The 19,844-nt window shown below is 39.7% G+C and overlaps 1 protein-coding gene across 2 annotated transcripts; it reads left to right on the forward strand.

Moving 5' to 3' along the window:
• The first annotated feature begins 551 nt into the window (after window positions 1–551).
• On the forward strand, window positions 552–18,571 carry LOC120737954 (regulator of G-protein signaling 9-like). 2 transcript variants are annotated; one of them, XM_040038915.1, is made up of 19 exons: window positions 552–940; window positions 2,518–2,614; window positions 3,361–3,411; window positions 3,557–3,663; window positions 4,964–5,015; window positions 5,091–5,149; window positions 5,227–5,303; window positions 5,389–5,470; window positions 8,243–8,305; window positions 8,790–8,819; window positions 8,909–8,970; window positions 9,541–9,654; window positions 9,740–9,855; window positions 9,975–10,062; window positions 10,588–10,726; window positions 11,199–11,281; window positions 11,547–11,670; window positions 13,915–14,312; window positions 14,868–18,571. In XM_040038915.1, exons 1-19 carry the CDS (start codon window positions 872–874, stop codon window positions 15,028–15,030), a joined length of 1,974 nt encoding a protein of 657 aa, XP_039894849.1. In that variant the 5' UTR covers window positions 552–871; the 3' UTR covers window positions 15,031–18,571. The 2 variants fall into 2 exon arrangements, with proteins under 2 accessions (XP_039894849.1, XP_039894851.1); XM_040038917.1 differs by lacking the exons at window positions 13,915–14,312; window positions 14,868–18,571 and having other exon boundaries at window positions 611–940; window positions 11,547–13,896.
• The last annotated feature ends 1,273 nt before the right edge of the window (window positions 18,572–19,844 follow it).

Consider the following 19,844-nt stretch of genomic DNA (forward strand, 5'->3'; position numbering starts at 1 on the left):
TTACGCGGATATGCCTCACATAAACACGTAATATTGTCCGTAGCTACGTTTGAATGGAAACACACAAAAATAACTTTATAAGCAGCATACTGAAATTTACACGCGAATACATTTTCAAGTTTTAGAGGTCTAATTGCATGATACACTATAAAAAGAATTAATAGGCGTTAACGGCTATAATTAAAGTAAAAAATAAATACATAAAGTTTTCATAATTAACATTAAAATAAATATGAAGGAAAAAAGGAGAGTTGACCGGTGGTGGCATGTCGCCCTCTACTGGTGCAGTATAGAAACACGTTGAAAAAAAAAGACGCGCTCCGATTGGTTGATTCGTTTCACACTTTTAGACATGCTGCTTTCAGAGACTGCAGGAAATATTGCTATCTGCAGTTGAACGCTCTGCTGAAGAACAATAAAATTTGAAATCTTGACGGAAAATAACTTGGTTTTGTGAAAGTGGATGTATTTGACCTTCTGTCTTTGCGTTTATAGCATTGATGAGATAAAGAACACTACATTATTGCCTATATTTAACTAAAACGGCTTCACATTGCAATTACTTAAACCTATTTTAGACAATTCTTTGTTACTCTTATTGGAACTGTCAACTTTTTATTACGTGCCTGAAGTGCCACACGGGTAATTTAATCCTAATTCAATTTAAAAATGATAAAATATTGGCACATTAACAGTTTCCGTTTTTCCAAGTGAGAGGTTTAGGGGGGGACATTTGAAGGCAACATCACCATCGATCAGTGTTGCACTTCCCCTCAAGCATCCCCACACGACACACAGGGCTCTCACAGGCGGCAGCAGTGTTGTATGTGTGTGTGTGTGAGAGAGAGAGCGGTGCAAAGCATCACACAACATGACCATCCGAAACGTTCTCCGGGATCATGGACAGAGGTACCGACCACGGATGGCTTGTCTCAAAAAGGTGGGCTGCACAGCTTACATTAGATGATGTAAACCAGAGCACAGGCTTATAGATTATACCTGCTGCAGACGCATCATTAGTGACTTGTATAAATTCTCTAACGCAATGCTTGGACTGTATTGGCTTACAGGAACCTCACAAACCCAGGCTGTTGTTGGCATTTGCACTATAATAATCTATAATATTCTCTGGAAATCCCAATGCTTTCATTGAATAGATTTATTAAGGATGGTCATTCCGTTAAGGATTAAAACCCACAGGTACCATTTGGACTACAACAAGCTTTAGGGAAACCCAATAGCAAACATGCATTTCTTTAATAATATGGACTTTAGTTATTAAGGGTTATTAGAGATGTTATTCATATACTCATGTTTCAGAATGATGTCAACATACTGTAAATCAGATGTCATGTCAGCTTCCCCCTTACACTCTATATAGCTGTCAGACTGTGTTCTGTTTCAACCTTTTCACTGTGATAAGGTCGTTCTGTTTAATAAGCATTAGGCCTGGATCAGTATCAATACCTCCATCTACACCAACCAGCTGCTGGAAAGAAGTTAATCCAGGCGCTGTGTGAATTGTGTGTGTGTGTGTGTGTGTGTGTGTGTGTGTGTGAGGCCAGCCAGAGCAGTCCTTCATTCATCATCTCATATTTAAAATTCAGTTGGATGGTCACCAAAGAGAATGTTTTAACATTAGAAAAAATAAATAAATAAATGGAAGGAAAAAATCAAGACATGAGCTTCCAGATGTAGCACTCACACAGTGTCCACCCTCTCTCCAGGGGAATGCACACAGAATCCATTTCCTGGAGAACTTTGTGTTTTGGTCAATGAAAGCCCACTTTGGTCCAGCTCAGTCTGGGGCTTATAGCCTCTCCAGGTTGACTTCAAAGCACAAAGCCACTTCAAAAAGACCCAGGAGTCAGCTACAAACACACTCTATCTCTCTTTCTCTCTCACACACGCATACACACACACACGCACACATAAAGTGAATTAATGTACTACAGGAGTTCTTCCTCTGCCGTACACACCTAAGTTGTGGGGGAGCTCTGGGATCAGATGGTATGATGGCTGAAAAACTGTTTAGAGGGCAGTGAGTCATCACAAACCTCCCACACAAGCCAAACAAAAGCCATGAGATCAGGGCTTGAAACAATCCCGTCATCTCGCTTCTCACCACTTTCTAATGCAGCATTAAAACTGTAATCCAGTCATTGGACTAAAAAGCTGAACAGTTGTTTGGAGAGACACAGAAACCGAATCATTCGGCATTTGTCTGATAGGAAGTATTAATTACAAGCTTACACATCGAGCCTTAACATCCCAGGGGGGAAATTTGCCCTTTTTTAATCAGTGAGACACAGTTTAATGCAGCTTTCTCTGCCTTTCATTAAGTAGAAAAGAGGTTAATGGTAATGCTGTGCATGCTCGAGGTTACACTAATGATCATCATCACCGTCATGTGAATTTCACTGATCAAAATTTAGGATTTACAATCAAATCTGCTGCCCCAAAAACCTACACTGTGAGCTCTGATGTGACACCTCCTCACAACCTTTTTTTGTGCAGGCGGAAAAGGTGGTCCTCGAGATGCAGGACCCCACAACGGGAGTGAAGCTACAGCCTCAGAGACTGGTTATCACCACAATACCACATGCTATTACTGGTAAAGTGGACACAAACACTCTCACATACACTACAGTGGCTTGATTTTTATCCAGCGGCTCGTTGAGTGACTGTACCTGCACAACCTCGCCAGAGGATACCACGGTGTTGGAGCTACAGATTTCATCTCCATGACAACCCCATGGTCTCAGAGACAGAGAGAGGGAAGAAGTAGGAGGTGAAGGAGGAGGATGATGATTGAGCAGGCGAGAGGAAACAAACATGTAGAGCCCGAAGCAAGAGGAATGCAGGCAGTAGGTGGTGGAGGAGGAGAAGAGAGGGAACCCAGACTTCTACGTCACCTGCAAGCTTTGAATGCCTGCAGCTGAATGAATGAAAACATACCAAAGGCTTCTTCTCTGCTGCTCTCTCCACTTCCCTCTCTCACTTTCTTTGCTGTTTTGTTTTCTCTCCATCTCTGATTCCTTTGCTTTTCCTGTTTCCTTTTCCTCCCCCTTTCCCCCTTTCTTTCATCTCACAAGCTTTCCTTTCCTTTCCTTTTTTAGTTTCTTTCTTCCTCTTGTTTCTTTCCTTTGCCTTTCTGTCATTTTCTCTCTTCTTCACTTGTCATCCTTCTCCTCCTCCCTTTTCTCCTTCCATGTCTCTCTTACAGTATATTATATTATATCTTACAGTATAACATACAGTATATTTAAAGTTGTTTGCTGTTCACGCTGCCCTTTTGACTAGTGTTGTTTATTTCCATAGATTCTTTGTTACTTCTGACCTTGAGTCCTTTTTCCTCAGGTGAAGACATAGTTGTGTGGTTAGCAGACAGATTCCAAATCGATGCACAAGGTGAGAGATCAGGCAGCTGATGCCATCCAAGTTCAAAGTGTGTGTCTTGATAAAAAGAAGACAGTTTTAGGATGTTATCATGTTAGCTGACAGTGAAAATTGGTGATAGAACCTCATTTATAGCAAATCTGTCTTTTTTATTCAGAGGCGAGGAGTTTTGGCTCCATGCTGGTGGCGTTAGGATACATCTACCCTATACAAGACCACAAGCGTTTAGTAGTCAAACCAGATGCATCCCTGTATCGCTTCCAGGTAAACACACGACATTTTAGAGCTTAGTCAAAATCTCAGCTGCAGCAAAGCCAAACGATCTTCCAAAACAGTATTTCTGGCTATGGGAAGATTTAGTTTTCATTGTTGCACACTGAACAGTGTTTTTGCGTGTTGTTAACATGCAAAAAGGGATGCACATAGTCATGCAGAAACACACATAGTGTGCAGTCCTGTTCCTGCTATCTAGTGACTCCACAACTCATGCAAAAAATGCAATGTAAACTGAAATGCTTGCAAAGGTCATTTAAGTGTGACTGTTGTTTACTTACAAGAAAACAGAAAACGACAGAGCAGTTGCTAATTTATTAGGTGCAAAGCCTAAAAGATTGTGATAAAAACACATCAGTACATCAAATTCATTTGATGTAAAGGTTAGAAAGTTGCTGTGTCTCTTAGCCTGAGCACATAGCAACTTCTAAGAATAATTATGTAGGTATATCATGTAAGATGATCGAGCTTTGTGAAGTAAAATCATGCACTTCCTGCAAGTTTGTCCACCCAGAAATGTAAAAATGTGAGAAACCTTTATTTTCAAAAATGTGTAAAAATTAAATGGAAAATTCCTTCAGTTTAAAATAGTGCTGCATTTTTTCAGTGCAGAATATTGGTTTTTTTTAAATACTTTTTTTGTTCTTCAAAAAAATAACAGAAAGGCCCTACACTGAAATAATAAAAAAAAAAAAACATCTTTGTAAAAACATTCACCATTTTTAAAATAAAGGAATTTTCCACATTACTTTTTATGGATGTTTTTCACTATGCATTGCATTTTTACAATACATAGAAATGCCCGTACATTTTGGTAAAAATTAGAATTTACTGTCAGAAAAATTTGGGGATATTTTTAGTTTTTTGAGAGATTTTTTTTCAGTGTGATATACATATTTAATTCTGCATTCAGTCATTATTTTTAATATATTAACTGATTCATTTTATCAACATTATTGACCATGGTAATTTCCCATTGGTAAATTGGTTCCAGAAAGCGGCATGTGCCAGATTTTCTGTAATGGGTTTAGCATCTCTGCTGTAACACTCAATGATTAGATAATAAAAGAGTTTACCATTACAAGACACAAAAACCACTAAAGCGAGGTAAAACCAATTTCCGTCGTATTTATTTTATGATGTGAAACCCCAAATTAGTCTGGCTTTAGTTTCCTGAATGACTGCAAATTGAAAACAACCAACAAAAAACACCTTTAAATCTGCAAGAAATGAATCCCACTCACAAAAACGCTTACTGCTAATCATCACCTCTGCCCTTCATTGTTTGCAGACACCATATTTCTGGCCCACACAGCAGTGGCCTGTTGAGGATACAGATTATGGTGAGTGTATCTGAATGCATCCTGTTACCAAGAATCACTTACCGTTAACATCCATCTATGTTTTTGTTACTGAAGCAATCTACCTGGCAAAAAGAAACATACGTAAGAAAGGAATCCTGGAGCTGCACGAGCAGGTGAGAATTGGACACGAATCCCACGGCAATTAATTTTCTCTATTGGCATTTACTGAGGTGTTGTTTTATGTCCTCAGGAGCAGTACAACCATCTTCACAAGTGGATGAATCATAAATGGGATTTTATAGTGATGCAAGCTAAAGAGCAGTATAGGTGGGTGTGCAGGAAGCTCAGTGATGTCGGGAAGCGTTAAGGGTAACAATGTGTTACGACTCTCTGTGTTTGGGTTGGGTTTTAGAGCTGCGAAGGAGAGAAAGAAACCGGACCGTGTGGTGTTTGACTGTCAGGAGAGAGCCTACTGGGTGGTTCATAGACCTCCGGTGAGATCACACACAGGCATGTTTCCATCACTACAGAAGACGTTTGTGAATTTATATTTGAAGACTTAGACTAGCCGTCACTCAACCAAGTCCTTTATGATTTGCGTGAATGAGAATGGCTTTTTGCCACCAAAAGGAGCTGGGCCTCACTATGTGATTATATAAACACATTTATGTCCCCACAACATGAGATAATATAAGCATACACGCACAGATATAGTTATCAAGCCTGAACAGTAAACAGCAGATATTGGTACATTTCAGGTAAACAGAGAAGTAAGAAAGTAAATTGCACCACACTGCAATACTTCCCAGGGTATCTCATTATCTCTACCCATGATGTCTCATTACCACTGCATGTCCAGTCAGAGGAAAAGGGCACAACTGATTAATATTTCACACTGCATGGGAGAAAGTGGTACAGTGGTTTGCACCTTGTGCACATCGAGCTTCTTGTGCTGTGATGCTGGATTACAGCTAGAACAGTTACCAAAGACAGTGACAGCTCCCAACCAAAGACCCATGTGTTTCCCATGAGTTAATTGGTTTGCAGTCATTTGATTAGGTGCAAAGATGTTTGAGGATATTCTCACTTCAGAAACTGCTGATCTACTGGGATTTTCCTGCACAAACATCTCTCATATTGCAGAAATATGTCTTTCTGAAGTTCTGGTTGCATAATATATGTCACCATAAACTATATGGTCACATCATATAAAGTAGGGCCATAATAAAAACACAGTTAAGTGCGTAATGTTAAACAGTTGTGTTTTTCATTGTTTATGACTTCAGCCTTTAGGAAGAATATTGTGTTGACTACTGGTGACCTTTTCAGTAATGTAGCACGTTGTAGCCTGTGCTCTGTGACTTGTGTTGTGTCCTTTCAGAAGTGAGGTACACTATATTGCCAAAAGTATTTGCTTGTCTGCATTCACATGCGTATGAACTTGAGTGACATCCCATTCTTAAGCCACAGGGTTTATTATGATGTCGGCCCATCCTCTGAAGCTATAACTGTTTCAACTCTTCTTGGAAGGTTTTCTATAAAGTTTATGAGTGTGTCTATGGGAACCTTTGGCCATTCTTCCAGAATCCCATTTGTGAGGTCAGACACTGATGTTGGATCAGAAGGCCTAGCTCCTGGTCTCTGCTCCAAAGGTGTTCTTTTGGATTAGGACTCTGCAGGCCAGTCAAGTTCTTCCACACCAGAATCGCTTTATGGATCTTGCTTTGTGCCCTGGTGCACAGTCATGTTGGAACAGGAAGGGACTATTGCCAAGCTTGAGAGCATGAAATTGTCCAGAATTTTCTTGGTATGCTGAAGCATTAACAGTTCCTTTCACTGGAACTACTTATCCATTGTATTGCCAGACAGAGAAGCATGATTCATCATTCCAGAGAGCACGTGTAGGTTGGGCATGCTTCACACCACTGCATATGACGCTTTTCTATTGTACTTGGTAACGTAAGGCTTGAATGCAGCTTCTCAGCATTGGAAATCCATTCCATGAATCTCTCTACATGCTGTTCTTGAGCACATCTGAAGGCACACGTGAAGTTTGGAGGTCTGTAGTGCTCGACTCTGCAGAAAGTTCATGACCTCTGTACACTATGCACCTCAGTATCTGCTGACCCCACTCTGCCTGCTCATGCCTTGACTTGTTGTACAGGTGGCATCCTATCACAGTACCACGCTGGAATTCACTGAGTTCCTAAGATCTGTGAGTGTTTGCAGAAGCAGTCTACACGCCAGGTGCTTGATTTTATGTCTGTGGCCACAGAAGTGATTGGAACACCTGAAATTAAATAATTTGGATGGGTGAGTGAATCCTTTGGCAATATAGTGTATGCACAGAAGACTTTGACCTAATGAGGGTCACTGGCACTGGCACTAATTTGTGTCTCATGGCACATGAGTTATCGCTGCAAGGGTGCTCTGTTGTCAATCCCTCAGTTGAGATTTCCATATGCATGCTGTAAAATAAAGCAACCAGCGGCTTTTATTATATATTAATCAGCTACCAACGTTAAAAGCTGATAGGTCAAGTTCTGCCAGGAATTTTGAGGTACAACTACAACTAACCCATCCGAAGTTCTTAAATCCCGGTTCGATCAAACGTCCTGCTGTCAGACACAAAAGGGGCTCCGGTGTCTGCTGACACAGTATTAGACAGGAAGTTTAAATGCTGTGGCCGATTGATACTTACAAAATCAGAGTATTAACTGCTTTGCATTTGTTGGTTTGTGTATTTTAAAGCTTTTCAGACAAAAAGGATAGATATTTCTTCCATCTTCCAGCCTTCAAGCATTTCATTCCTTCTAAATACTAAATCAGATATGCATACTCTTAATTTAAGATGCACAATTTAAAAAGGAAGAAACTTTTGACCTTTTCTAAAAAAAATCAGTATTCAATAAAAGCAGAAACAGATGTTTCATGTTGAAAAATAAATATAATGACACCTTGATGTAAATAACATATGCTGTCCTTAAAACTTCATCTTACAGGTTCAGATTGATCGTAATGACTGCTAAATGTGATTTAAAGTTAATGCATTTTAAAGCCCCTCGTGGGAAACAAATAAAGTACTTGAAGATGTATTCATAATGACCAAGAGTGAATTTGGTGATTGGCCTCTTCTTGTTTGAGATGGCCATGTGAAGTACGACACATTATCCGCTGATGATTAGCATTATAAAACAGCCATCTGCTTTAATTAATTAGTCCTTTGGTAAACACTGTGTAATTCTCTTTTGTTGATGTGTATGTAGCCAGGGACTGTGAGTGCCATGGACTATGGACTGGAAAGACTAATAGATCCAAATGCACACGAGGTAACAGGTGAGTCTCTGCCTGACCCGCATGAACATAATTCCTTTCAATCAGCTTATATCCCATAAGAAGCTTTAATGCATTAATGCAGGTACAGTAAATGATATGTATGCTGTTTTCTTTTATTAAAATTAAGGCCTTCTCTTTTCCTTTCTTCTTCTCTGCAGGCATTTCCTACGGCTATGTTTTCAAATCCCAGACTTTTAAGCTGGTTGTGAACACATCTGCACACACTCACATCACCTCACAAATGCACTTGCTATAATACTCGCTAACAAAAAAAAGTACCTGAATCTCAGCTCAGGTTGTGAAATGATGTTGAAGGTTAGTGTTCACAAGTGTTCATCATGAGTCCAACAATGATAAAGAAGTGATGTATAAAACAGTGCTTTTTCTGTGCAGAAATACATACAGTGTCCTAACTGTGAAGTCATAAAGTATATGGCTTATTATCTGTACTCATACTTTTAATACATTTTTCCTCAGGCAAAAACACCCGATGACTACGAGAGGATCGTAAGTTTTTTTCTACTCACTCGGATGTTTTATTGATCACGTATAGTGGCAGCTCTGTGTTATTCTGGCTGTCATTTCTCTCCCTGTAGATGATTTTCACCCAGCAGTCCATCATGCGCCCCAGAGTGAAATCATCAGTGTCCATTGGCGCGTAAGACAGTCCCTCATATAAGAAGCTCGCTACTATCTGTAGCAAACCAGTACCCCTCCTATACCCTGGCTGCTCCATTAGCTGTATGCCTTAAAGTAACACACGCACATTAGTTTCAGCATAACCCCACTGAGTGATCTGTAAAGGTCAGACAGGTTAAAGCTGATGAGAAAGTGGGACCGTTGTGGAGGGCTGCTTAAGCTTATTGGTGGAGCCCTCCACAACAGTCTCAGTTTCTCAGTAAAAAAAGAAAAATACTGGCCCTGATTATATGATAAGTAGCTAGCTCAGTGGCTAGCTAGTAGAAAGTTCACTTGAATCTTTGACATATTTCCCACGTGTCTTTCCAGCAAATAAAAAGAAAATGAGAATCTTCACAGTAGACAAACATGTATTGTCAAGTGTATTTGCTGTTCTCTGACTGATGAGGGATTAGATAATGTGAGTTATGCCTCCTGTGGGCTTGGCTGCACTTGCTTTACTGTTTCTGTGTGGCTGCATCATTAATGGTTAAAGACGTTATTTTCCTTCAGTGCGGTCGATGGTGACGTGTTTTTCCCTCCACTGCAGGTTGGTGAAATACTGCGCCACTTATAAAGGCCACGACCCTTTTCTGTCCAAGTGTCTTCCCAGCAACCCCTGGCTCACTGATGACGTCACATACTGGGCTTTGAATATGCCCAAGTGCGTAAGATGATTATACTTATAGAAATCACTGATTTTGGACAATAATTAAGAATATTTTGTTTTTGTTATCTGTGCGGCACAGTGTGGAAATACCCACTAAAATGCGTGTGGAGAGGTGGACGTTCAGCTTTGGAGAGCTCCTTTCAGACCCTCGAGGACGAGATGACTTCAGACTGTTCCTAAAGAAAGAGTTCAGCGGTATGATAGTCTGGTGCAATTTAAAGTCACTGTTGGTCCTGATGTTAAGCTTTCCTTCAGTGGAAGGGGTTAGGAATAATCTGAGTTTATATCTGGTTATTTTCTCTAAACCTACTCAGGTGAGAACTTGGCATTCTGGGAAGGTTGTGAGGATCTGAAGTGGGGCGCTGCTGCAACAATGAAAGAGAAAGCAGAGCAGATCTACAAGTAAGAACTTCTTGAAGAATATATTAGTCTTCTGGTAAATATTGAAGACAGTGGAGAAGAAAGTATTATTTGATTTAAAAATCGCCAACTATGTTTACTGACAGTGATTTATGACTCTTTAATAGTTATATTTATTAGTTTAATAGTGACACAAATACATGTTGGACATTCAGAGTTTTTAATTTTTATTTTTAACATTAAATTCACTCAATTATTTTTAATTAGTAGAGATTAAAGATTAAAACTTAAAATAAAACTGAGAATTAATACAAATTTTGGTTGCCATCATCCAGAAATAATACGCCTTAGATTAATTACAGTTTAAATCTAAACTTTGCATGTAGTGAACTTTACCTGCAAGTATAGTGTTACTTTAACTGATGATTCAATGATGAAAACAATGCAGTGGATATTTTTTTTTCTCACATCTTTACTGAAGAAGAAGTTTTTATCTGGCTTTTGAGGTTTTTCCATGTAAGTGTCAAAGCATTTCCTCTTCATTCCTCCCACTTTCATTGATCTCAGGACTTTCCTGGCACGCGGTGCTCCACGATGGATCAACATCGATGGAAAGACGATGGAAATCACAGTGAAAGGTCTGAAACACCCACACAGATACGTCCTGGATGCAGCCCAGACTCACATCTACATGCTCATGAAGAAGGTCAGTAAACATGTCAGTAGGTGTGATCAGTGCAGAGACTGCATAGATTAAAATACCTTTTTGGATTTTGGTTTGAGCTGACTGTGGAGCTGATGGCGCTATGCATGCCCATGCTATAGCAACGTGTGTAATTTGCTCTAAATGGGAGCATGATTTGAAACTAAACATCACAAAGTATCAGATTAGACTTTTATTGAGACCATAAACTCACAAAAAAATGTTAACTGGTGTCATAAATGATTAAGTAGCAGGATAATGTTCTCATTGACCTTTATACAATATGAACTTTGTGACCAGATGAGGTGCCCCCTGCTGGCCACTGTAAAGAAAGGAAGTTTAAGGCACTTCTGCATTGGGTTCACTTTTCAGACCTGGATGTCTATGGTTAAATCACAAGGGAACGGTGGCATTGTATCTGTACCTGTAAGAGACCAACTCACTGGACCAACTGATAGCATTTTGCATTTTGCAGGACTCATATGGCCGATACCTAAAATCTCCAGTGTTTAAGGAAACAACGAAGAAGGCCGTATGTCCCGAGGAACACAAGTTCAGGTAAGAGGCACTTTTTGCATTGAATTTGTGGAGCTTTTCTCAGACATTGTTGGAAGATTTATTTGAAGGTTTTAGTTTGACTAACAGAAAATACGTCTTAGTCACAGCAAAGAGGAATGTTGCAGTCTAAACAACCCTAACAAATATATAACATAAACCTCAAATTTTCTCGTCTCCTCCGTACTCTTAAAGACAATCCTGAATTTTCAACTTTCAACTCTTACCTTGTTCCTGTTTCTTTTCCCCTCCCCATACATCATCCCAGTGACTCCCAGTTGGAGCAAAATGCAAGAAACAGACGGCCCAGTCTCAGTCCCATCGTCATCCGGCAACAGGAGCAGGAGCAAAAGGCCAAGATGGCCGCCAGTGCCCCTGTTGACATCACACAGGTCATGAGCAAACTCAGCCAACAGGGCAAAGAGGCGCCTCCTCGTCGCACCTCAGTTAAAAATGACTAATTTTATTTGTCTAATTGCTATAATAGTTACATATAATACATGTAATACATTATATGTTTAGACAGGATATAATGTTATATAATAAATTAGAAAACATCTATAATATGTTGCTATTAGACCTTTCAGTGAAGAGTCATAGACAAGAGCCCAGCTAATTTATCAGCGTGCTGATATATCTGCTGAAATTAGCTGTTTGCTGATCTATTGGTATCAATATTGGTCATGACTGATAAATAAAATTTTTAAAATTTAAAGAATTGAAGTTGTTGTGCCTCATAACAACTTTAATCATGTTTGTGCATTGATGCTGCATAGATAGATTTTAGGATATGTGTCAAAATATTCGATTTTCAAATCAACACATATCGGTCTTAAAAATCGTATATCGATCAGGCTCTATGTAAACATACTTTATATTTCTGTGTGAGTCACACGTTTGACGTCTTTGGAAAAGCATGTTTCAAAATCTGAACCAACCTTTTTTTGCAACTCATGTTAATAACTTACTACAAGAAGAAGACAAATAGCCATCTATTGTCATCGCTGACATTTACGTCCATGTAAGCTGTAAGTGTTGTCTGCTTTTTTGTTTGTCATGATACATTTACTGTGCTGTCCATCTCTGTGCATTCACTGTTGTTTAGTATGTTTTGAGTTGTCTTTGTTATCAGTCATAAGGTAATAAAACATTCATAAAACCACCTCATACTTATGTGTTTGGACTTAAGCCGTCATTTATTCACCGTTTTCATTTTTCCATTTAATTAGATCGTAGCGCAATGCATTCCAATTCCTTCCTTCCTTCCTTTCTTCCTTCCTTCCTTCCTTCCTTCCTTCCTCCCTTACATTGTTTCTTTCTTTCAAAACCTGCTTTTTTGTGATGCGAAAGTGCAAAGTTAAGACCAACATAAGTTTGCAAATTTACTTAACCATTTGCACTTGTTGTAAACATACGCTTGTTTCTACAGCTTGATCATTGAGATGATATTAAAATGCATATTAACTTATTAAAACAGCATTTTTCCACCATAGAGTGAGGTATGGTTCTCCACCTATCAAAACTGATGAGCATTGCCGTTATATTTTTATAGCTTACATTTCCCTTTGCTAAAAAGCAGAGTTAAACAATAGGAAACTGAAGCTAAGGGCAAAACAAGTTAAAAGGAGTGTACTACAAATTTATTTGGCAAGAAAAAAAAATTCTGGATTTAGCTAATAAAACAGAAACGTGCCTCCATTCACAATGCCTGTGATGCTTAGGTTGGATATCCATTTAAAGTAAAATTAAAATGCTGCAGGCAACAAGCAACAGTGAGAGCTAGAATCAAAAATCTCCTGGGCTACTGCCGACCCTGTGATAGCTCGTAAGAATATTCTGGAAAATTTTTATCAGTATTGCAAAAGCAGATTTATGTGCCTCAGGCAAGGCACCTGCAAACAATTGTGCAGAGTGGGGAGAACATATTTTAAAATACTTTGAAGTCGACAGACAAGAAACGGCATCATAGGCAAATGGGATAACACATTATGAAGATCTCGGGTAATCATCGCAGCACTGTGGGGTTTTGAGACCAACACTGATATCATGGGTTGATGATAAAAGTGATGACTGTTATCGTCATCACTTAAAACTAAGAAGTTGTTATTGTTTTTCCATCTGGAGCAGGACTCACTGTTATGACATCATAGGCACTGAGTCATTTGTCCCAGGGGTATGTCAGCCTGAGGACAAAAAACAGCTGGAAAATCAGGATACGCTATCAAAGCCCATTTTCCCTACTCAGTTACAGATGTTATGTTTTTTAAAGTGCTGTGCTCTCTGAGATGAAAGTGTGGTGCTCTAATGTGAGCTTTAATATCATGAATCAGCAAAGCTGAATGCTGGTCAGACCTTTCTTTACTTTGAGCGGACAGTGAGATTGTCTTGGAGGCTAAATATTAATTTCCTGTGGTTACATAAAGTGATACTTCTCCATACCTATGTCTTGCCCACTCTATATTGTTATAATGAAGTTGATGTTATGAAACCTTTTGCGTGTTATGTCTCTTGTTAGGTCTGTAAACAGAATAGTGATGTATTCAGGGAAGCATCTGCTAAAAAAATTCCAAACACAGACACGTATTTATCTGTCTGGATGCCCTCTGACTTGTGTCTCTTGCCCTTTGACCTCACAGCTGTGCCGCTTTACCACTCCTGTGCCCCACCTCGCTGTCTATTCTGGCATGACTGACCCCGCCAACGCCTCGCCCTCTCTTCCCTTTTTGGCCCACACCCCAGCCTGTCCGTCCCCCATTAGCGTGGCCTTAGACAGCACCTCTGCCTCTGAGCGGCGAGCGGAAGCCAGTGAGGGGGAAAGTGAAGGGAACCCTGAGGCCCGAGCATCTGCAGGAGGGAACGTGTCCAAGTCTCGCATGGCTCTATCCCTGCGTCGTCTACTCAAGCGTGGCTGCACTCCCTCCTCTATGTTTGCCAGCTTGTCACCTAAATGTAATCCAGCTGCCGGGACAAGCAGCCGCATACAGCCAATCAGCCCAGATGAACCTAGTCAGGCTCCGCCCAGACGGATTGGCAAGTACGTGATAGTCATGCAGGACTTTTACTTTGAAAGTCATATGTTTTCCATCATTTTCGCTCCAATCCAGGAGTCTTATTTTACTTTAAATTTAGGTGGAAGCGCTGAAACAAGAAGTGAAACAGTTGTAGAACAGGCCTGAGGAAGAGGCTGTTATCTGTAACTTGGACACTAGGACTATTTGTTAATTGCAAGAAAGGAAAAAGAAATTCAATTTTTAATACAATTATTTATTTTTGTTTTTATTGCAAAAATTCATACATATGCAATATTGGAGCTACAGTTCCTACAAAACCAATATGATGGGAACATCTTTGCATAAAAGCTGGAAGTCAAAACTGTCATCTCATATTCAGTTATTTATTTAACTGACACAGCACATGTAAATATTGTTATATTACATACAATGTATGTATTTTAGTCATGGCTGTGTATGCAGACTTTGTATCTAGTTTGGCTACTAAGGTACACAAAGTAAAAGTTTATGTTGTTAACGTGACAAATAATATCAGATCAGCCCCTGATGACCTCGTCTTTTTCTGAAACATTTCTCAGCTTTTTTCAGATCAAAGTGGATATTCCTCCGGAGTGCCGCATCTACCCTATTGAGTCTGAGGATGAGGATGAGGAGAACAGAGCTGTCTCTCGGGAAAGAGTGGGAACCAAAGAGATCATCTGCCCTTGGGAGAGCCTCACTCCACAGAATGGGACAGGCTAATACACTGGAATTACACAGGTATAAAATGGTGGGACCAGACCATAATGTATAACATAAATTCAATCAACAAGAGGACAGACTGACAGTACTCTTTCTGGGATACTCTAAAAATGGCTGTCTAGAGTGGACCAAACATTAACTTGATGAACCTGCCTGCCTGTTGGCTTGAAATGCCCCATTGTCACACATGTTGCAGCATAATCCTAATTTCACTGTCCATGCTCAGAACTTTCAAAACATTTTGTTTTCAACAATATGGCTCAGTACAAAGAGTTTATGCAGGCGTAGTTATGTCCATATATAGCAAATAATGGTCTGAAGAGTGTTTTAAAGCCTTCTTTATGCTAGCGTCACATCAAGAAAAGCAAAACATGCAACCTTGTTGTCACTGAAATGGTTGCTTCAAAGACCGAGACCACATCTTACAGTCAGATTTCACCTTCAAACCAACTTTGGTACATCAAGGCAATGATTAAACAGCAACATGATGGGTCAGACTGTTGTCTATCTGCTATCTGTGACTGAATAAGTTTAATGACAGCAAAAAAGCTGTTTGTGATGATATGCTAATTAACTCTGATAAATTGGCAAAAATTGTAACTGTTGCCCTCTGTTGCAAATTTGTTGCCATCTGCATAAACAGAAACTCACATTAATCAGAAATTCACATTTACTACATACATTCTGACTCCACCCAGAACCTCATAGATTTGAAACCGAAATTCTTCAACAAAAAGTCCCGTATTTGCAGCAGGACGGTTATTTAACTGCAAAATAACACTGTTGCTTGGCAACCTTCCTTTTTGTATAGGAATATTGTCCTGAGAATGAAATCTTTCAGTTTAATATGTTTTGTGATTTGCGTGTTCACTACAGAGGACATAAATAAATGAGTTGAGTCTCAGGAGGAAATGACCAGAATAGATCTGGCAATGAGTTTGTTCAAGTCCACAGAGAACTTGTGCTCATTGACTCAGACGTACTCGGATTGATTGCAGTGTGTTAGAAATCTGTCTGAGAGTGATTGCAATCAGTCCGAGTTGGACCGTGATTGTTTGGAGACAGGTTGCCTCCCATCAGGTGACCTGTGCAGCTGTCTTGCAATTCCCAGTAGCCTCCCACAGGCTGAAAGTGTTACACACGCAGCCTCTGGGTAACCAGGTGCAATCGGTTACTAAATGTGAAAAAAAATCATTGTGCAATCACAGATATTTTTTTAGCAGCAAGGAGGTTGTCATCCTATTTTATACTCAAGTATGACTGAGCCATTACACATTCTGGAAAATAACGAAACCTATAAAAAGTAAAAGGAAATCCTTAGTATTTGTTATATATTTGCATAGAAAACACTGTGGATACAAAACACGAGTCCAAGCCAACAGGCAGAAAATGTCTTAAGACTTAAAATCTAGATTTTGCTGGAGTATTCCTTTAACTACAGCCTTATATTCACCAACCCTTACTAATGTGAGCACCAGCTGAGCCCTGTATTTAGGATAGAGGTGTAGTTTTGGCAGAGGCTGCTCCACATGGAGAACAGGGTGAGCGCTTTCAAAACATGAGCCGTAGCTTTCATACCCAAGCCTCATTCTGTACCTGCTGATGAACTGTAGCCCAACAGCAGCCTTATCCGCCTCCACACACTGGAGATATTTTGCTATGTTTGGTTTGTTGTTGGAAGTTTTTACTAAGCAGGCATCTACACATACTTCCTTAGAGCCAAGTGGACGGGAAAACAAAAGAGCACGAATAAAAAGAGATAAACTGAAGTATTTTTATGATTGCCAAGGACCATAAGTACCACCAGTAGTTCTCAAGAAGTACATGTTTACATCCTAGTGTGTGATAATCCAAAGCAGACATCTGTAGACTCTGCTTCCACACATGCCTGCTAACTGATAATGTACCTATATATCTATTAAAGTCGAGATGTGTTCTTGTGATGCGAAATAGACTTAGATGCCTGAACCCTAGTTTACTTACCTCTTACGCACATGTGAAATGACCAAATAGATGCGTTTCAGGTCAAATGAGAGCACATGAGCAGCTTGTCTACATGCTACTATTTTTGCTGATCCACTCCTGTGAGACGTGCGCTCTTCATGCATGAAGGGTTACTTTAAAGGGAGTCGGTCAGTAGTTTTTGTATTTGACTCCACTGCTGTTTTGTACACTTTGTGTAGCTGTTGTGTACTGTACACTACTCTGAGTGAGGTGTTGATATTTTTCCCCTCACTCACAAGTCTCTCCTGTATGAGGGACAACATGGACTTACTGTCTGAATGTATTATCTTTATCATGTTTACAGATGCAAGAATGTGAAAAAGACCTTAAATTTGTTGTATTTGATATGTACATTCCATGGCTTGTGTCAAGTGCCTCAATAAAAGATTGTCTTTGCAAAAAGGTTCACCTGAAATCTGGGTGGACTGGCCTTTTAAACTATTTTTAATGCAACTTTCAGAATTTTATTTTTTTATTGTAGTATGCAAATAAAAAAAATTGAAATCAGGGGGCTAATATGATAAAATAGCAAAAAAATTTCGTCACCTCCCAGCATGAAGGTTCTGGATGTGAATCCACCACCTGTGTGGGTTCACACTGGCATTTTCCCACAGTCCAAAACATGCAGTTATTGGGGTTGGGTTAATCGGTAACTCTAAATTGCCCATAGGTGTGAATGTGAGTGTGAATGATTGTCTTTCTGGTTGCCCCCCAGCCCCCCATGACCCTGAAAAGGATGAGCGTAAGAAAACTAACTTCAATAGATGCCTCACTCATGTTTAAAACTTCTAAATCTGCACAAAAAAGCACAAGAAAAAAAGCACCATTCTTAAAACAAGTGGTTCTTAATCTGTATGCTGCAGAGCACTTGTAGGTGGGGCTTGGACAATCATGGGAAAACATCAAGTTAAAGTAAGCTGAAGAAATGTTGTTACAAAAAATAAACAAGAATCTTCTATTGCAATTATACCAACCCTTATTTTACTTTATATGGTCTTTTCAAAGATGGGGACAAAGTCTGCAACCACTCACACTCAGTTGTCATTTTTGGTGCATCAAGATGCTGATAAAATGGCAATAAGATGGAATCAGTCTTCTAACAGGTGTCAAGTTGGCAATTACATGCAATCAGTTTGCGATAATATGGAGATTTACTGTGATAAAATTGTTGCACATGTAGTGACATAGTTGTGGCAGGACAGCAATTTAATTGCAAAATGACATTTCTTTTATATAAGAATATAACCAGATTACAACCAGTTGAGTAAAAACAGCACAGACTGTCATCGGCCTATCTGCATTTATAAATTAGATGGCAATTATTTGCAGTCAGTGTGAGTCAGACTGTGACTGAGAAAACAGGTTGCCTCCCACAATGAAACCTTTGCAATGTAAAATAGTTGCTCAGAGTGTGAGGGTGTTGCATGCTCGATCTTGATAAGTTGGTTGCTGCATCTGCATGCAATTGGTTTCTTACAGCACAAAAATCAATCACTATACCACCGCAAGGTTGTTGTTCTATTTTCATTCTAGTGTGACAGAGCTGTTTCAGTTCACCGATGTGCTTGATTTGCAGCTGGACTTTAGTCAACATTAAATTGAAGCCACTGACTTTACTTTTACTGTGTTCATTTCCTATTAAGGGAAATACGTATGAACAAAGGCAGAACTAAAAGTAGCTGCACAGTTTTATAGCTCCTCTGTTTAGATGTTGCCTTAAACATGCTAAAAGGTATTTTCTTGTTCCACTAAACAAATCGTTTGTTCTAGTGGCAATGAAAATAATCAGAAATCAACAGTTCCTGCAGAGTATGGTGGAAGATTTAAAGATTTCCACCTATTTGTGTTGTCAATATGTTCATGTATGCTTAAAAAAGTGATTTGTTTTTGTATAACATATTTTTTTTGACTCTTTTGATATTAAAGGTTGCCAATTGCTGATCTAAACAAACAGTTTGCAAACATTAATCAAAAGCACCCTAAACTACTCATAAGAACCCCTGCTCTCTAAAACAAAGTACATTACAGTTTTTTCTGATGGCTTATGCACATTTTTTGTAACTATTGGCTGTTTTTGCAAAACTCTACACACAACTAAGAAAACCCTTCACCAAATCAGCAAAACATTGTAGTTGTCTTGCAAAAGCTAATAAACCTTGCATAACTCTCCAAACCTTCGTAAAAATGGTATTTTTTATATCAAACAGTTAACACAAGCCATCTGTCACAAACTGAAAGCAGGGACTCAAGCGCAGAGCAGGTTGACGTATCAGAACGCGATTTATTTACACACCAGTGCAATACTATATACAGTGACGGGGGAAAGTCCAGGATTCCAAGGGATTAGGGGAAGGCTCTCTCTCTCTCTCTCTCACGCTCGCTCACGTCCTTACATCCGACTCACACACGTCCGTACCGCGGGGAGGTCACAGGTCCGGGAAGATAAAGTCAGTAGCTCAATCATCCAGCGATGAGAGGATCTGTGACCCAGCCTCAAATAGTAGATCGGTAATCAGCTGATGGCGATCAGCTGATCGCCAACAGCTGTGTGAGCCAAGGGTGGGAGCCAGCTGTGAGCTCCGCCCAGGCAGAGAGGTAGGGGAGAGAGAGAAAAAGCAAAAACACAAGTGTAGCCCTGTGAGGCCGGCTGGGCAGGCACAGGGACCATGACACCATCACATTAATAAGCACACAATGCACCAACTACACACTGATGGTATGAATAAAAACCACATCTGGCTTTTGCTTTTCTGTGCACAAGGTAGGCCATGTCAGGTTGAGGTCATACTTTTGTCATAGGTCCGTAAACA

Source organism: Simochromis diagramma, unplaced genomic scaffold (genome assembly GCF_900408965.1).
Source record: "Simochromis diagramma unplaced genomic scaffold, fSimDia1.1 OVJJ01000402.1, whole genome shotgun sequence".
NCBI lineage: Eukaryota > Metazoa > Chordata > Actinopteri > Cichliformes > Cichlidae > Simochromis > Simochromis diagramma.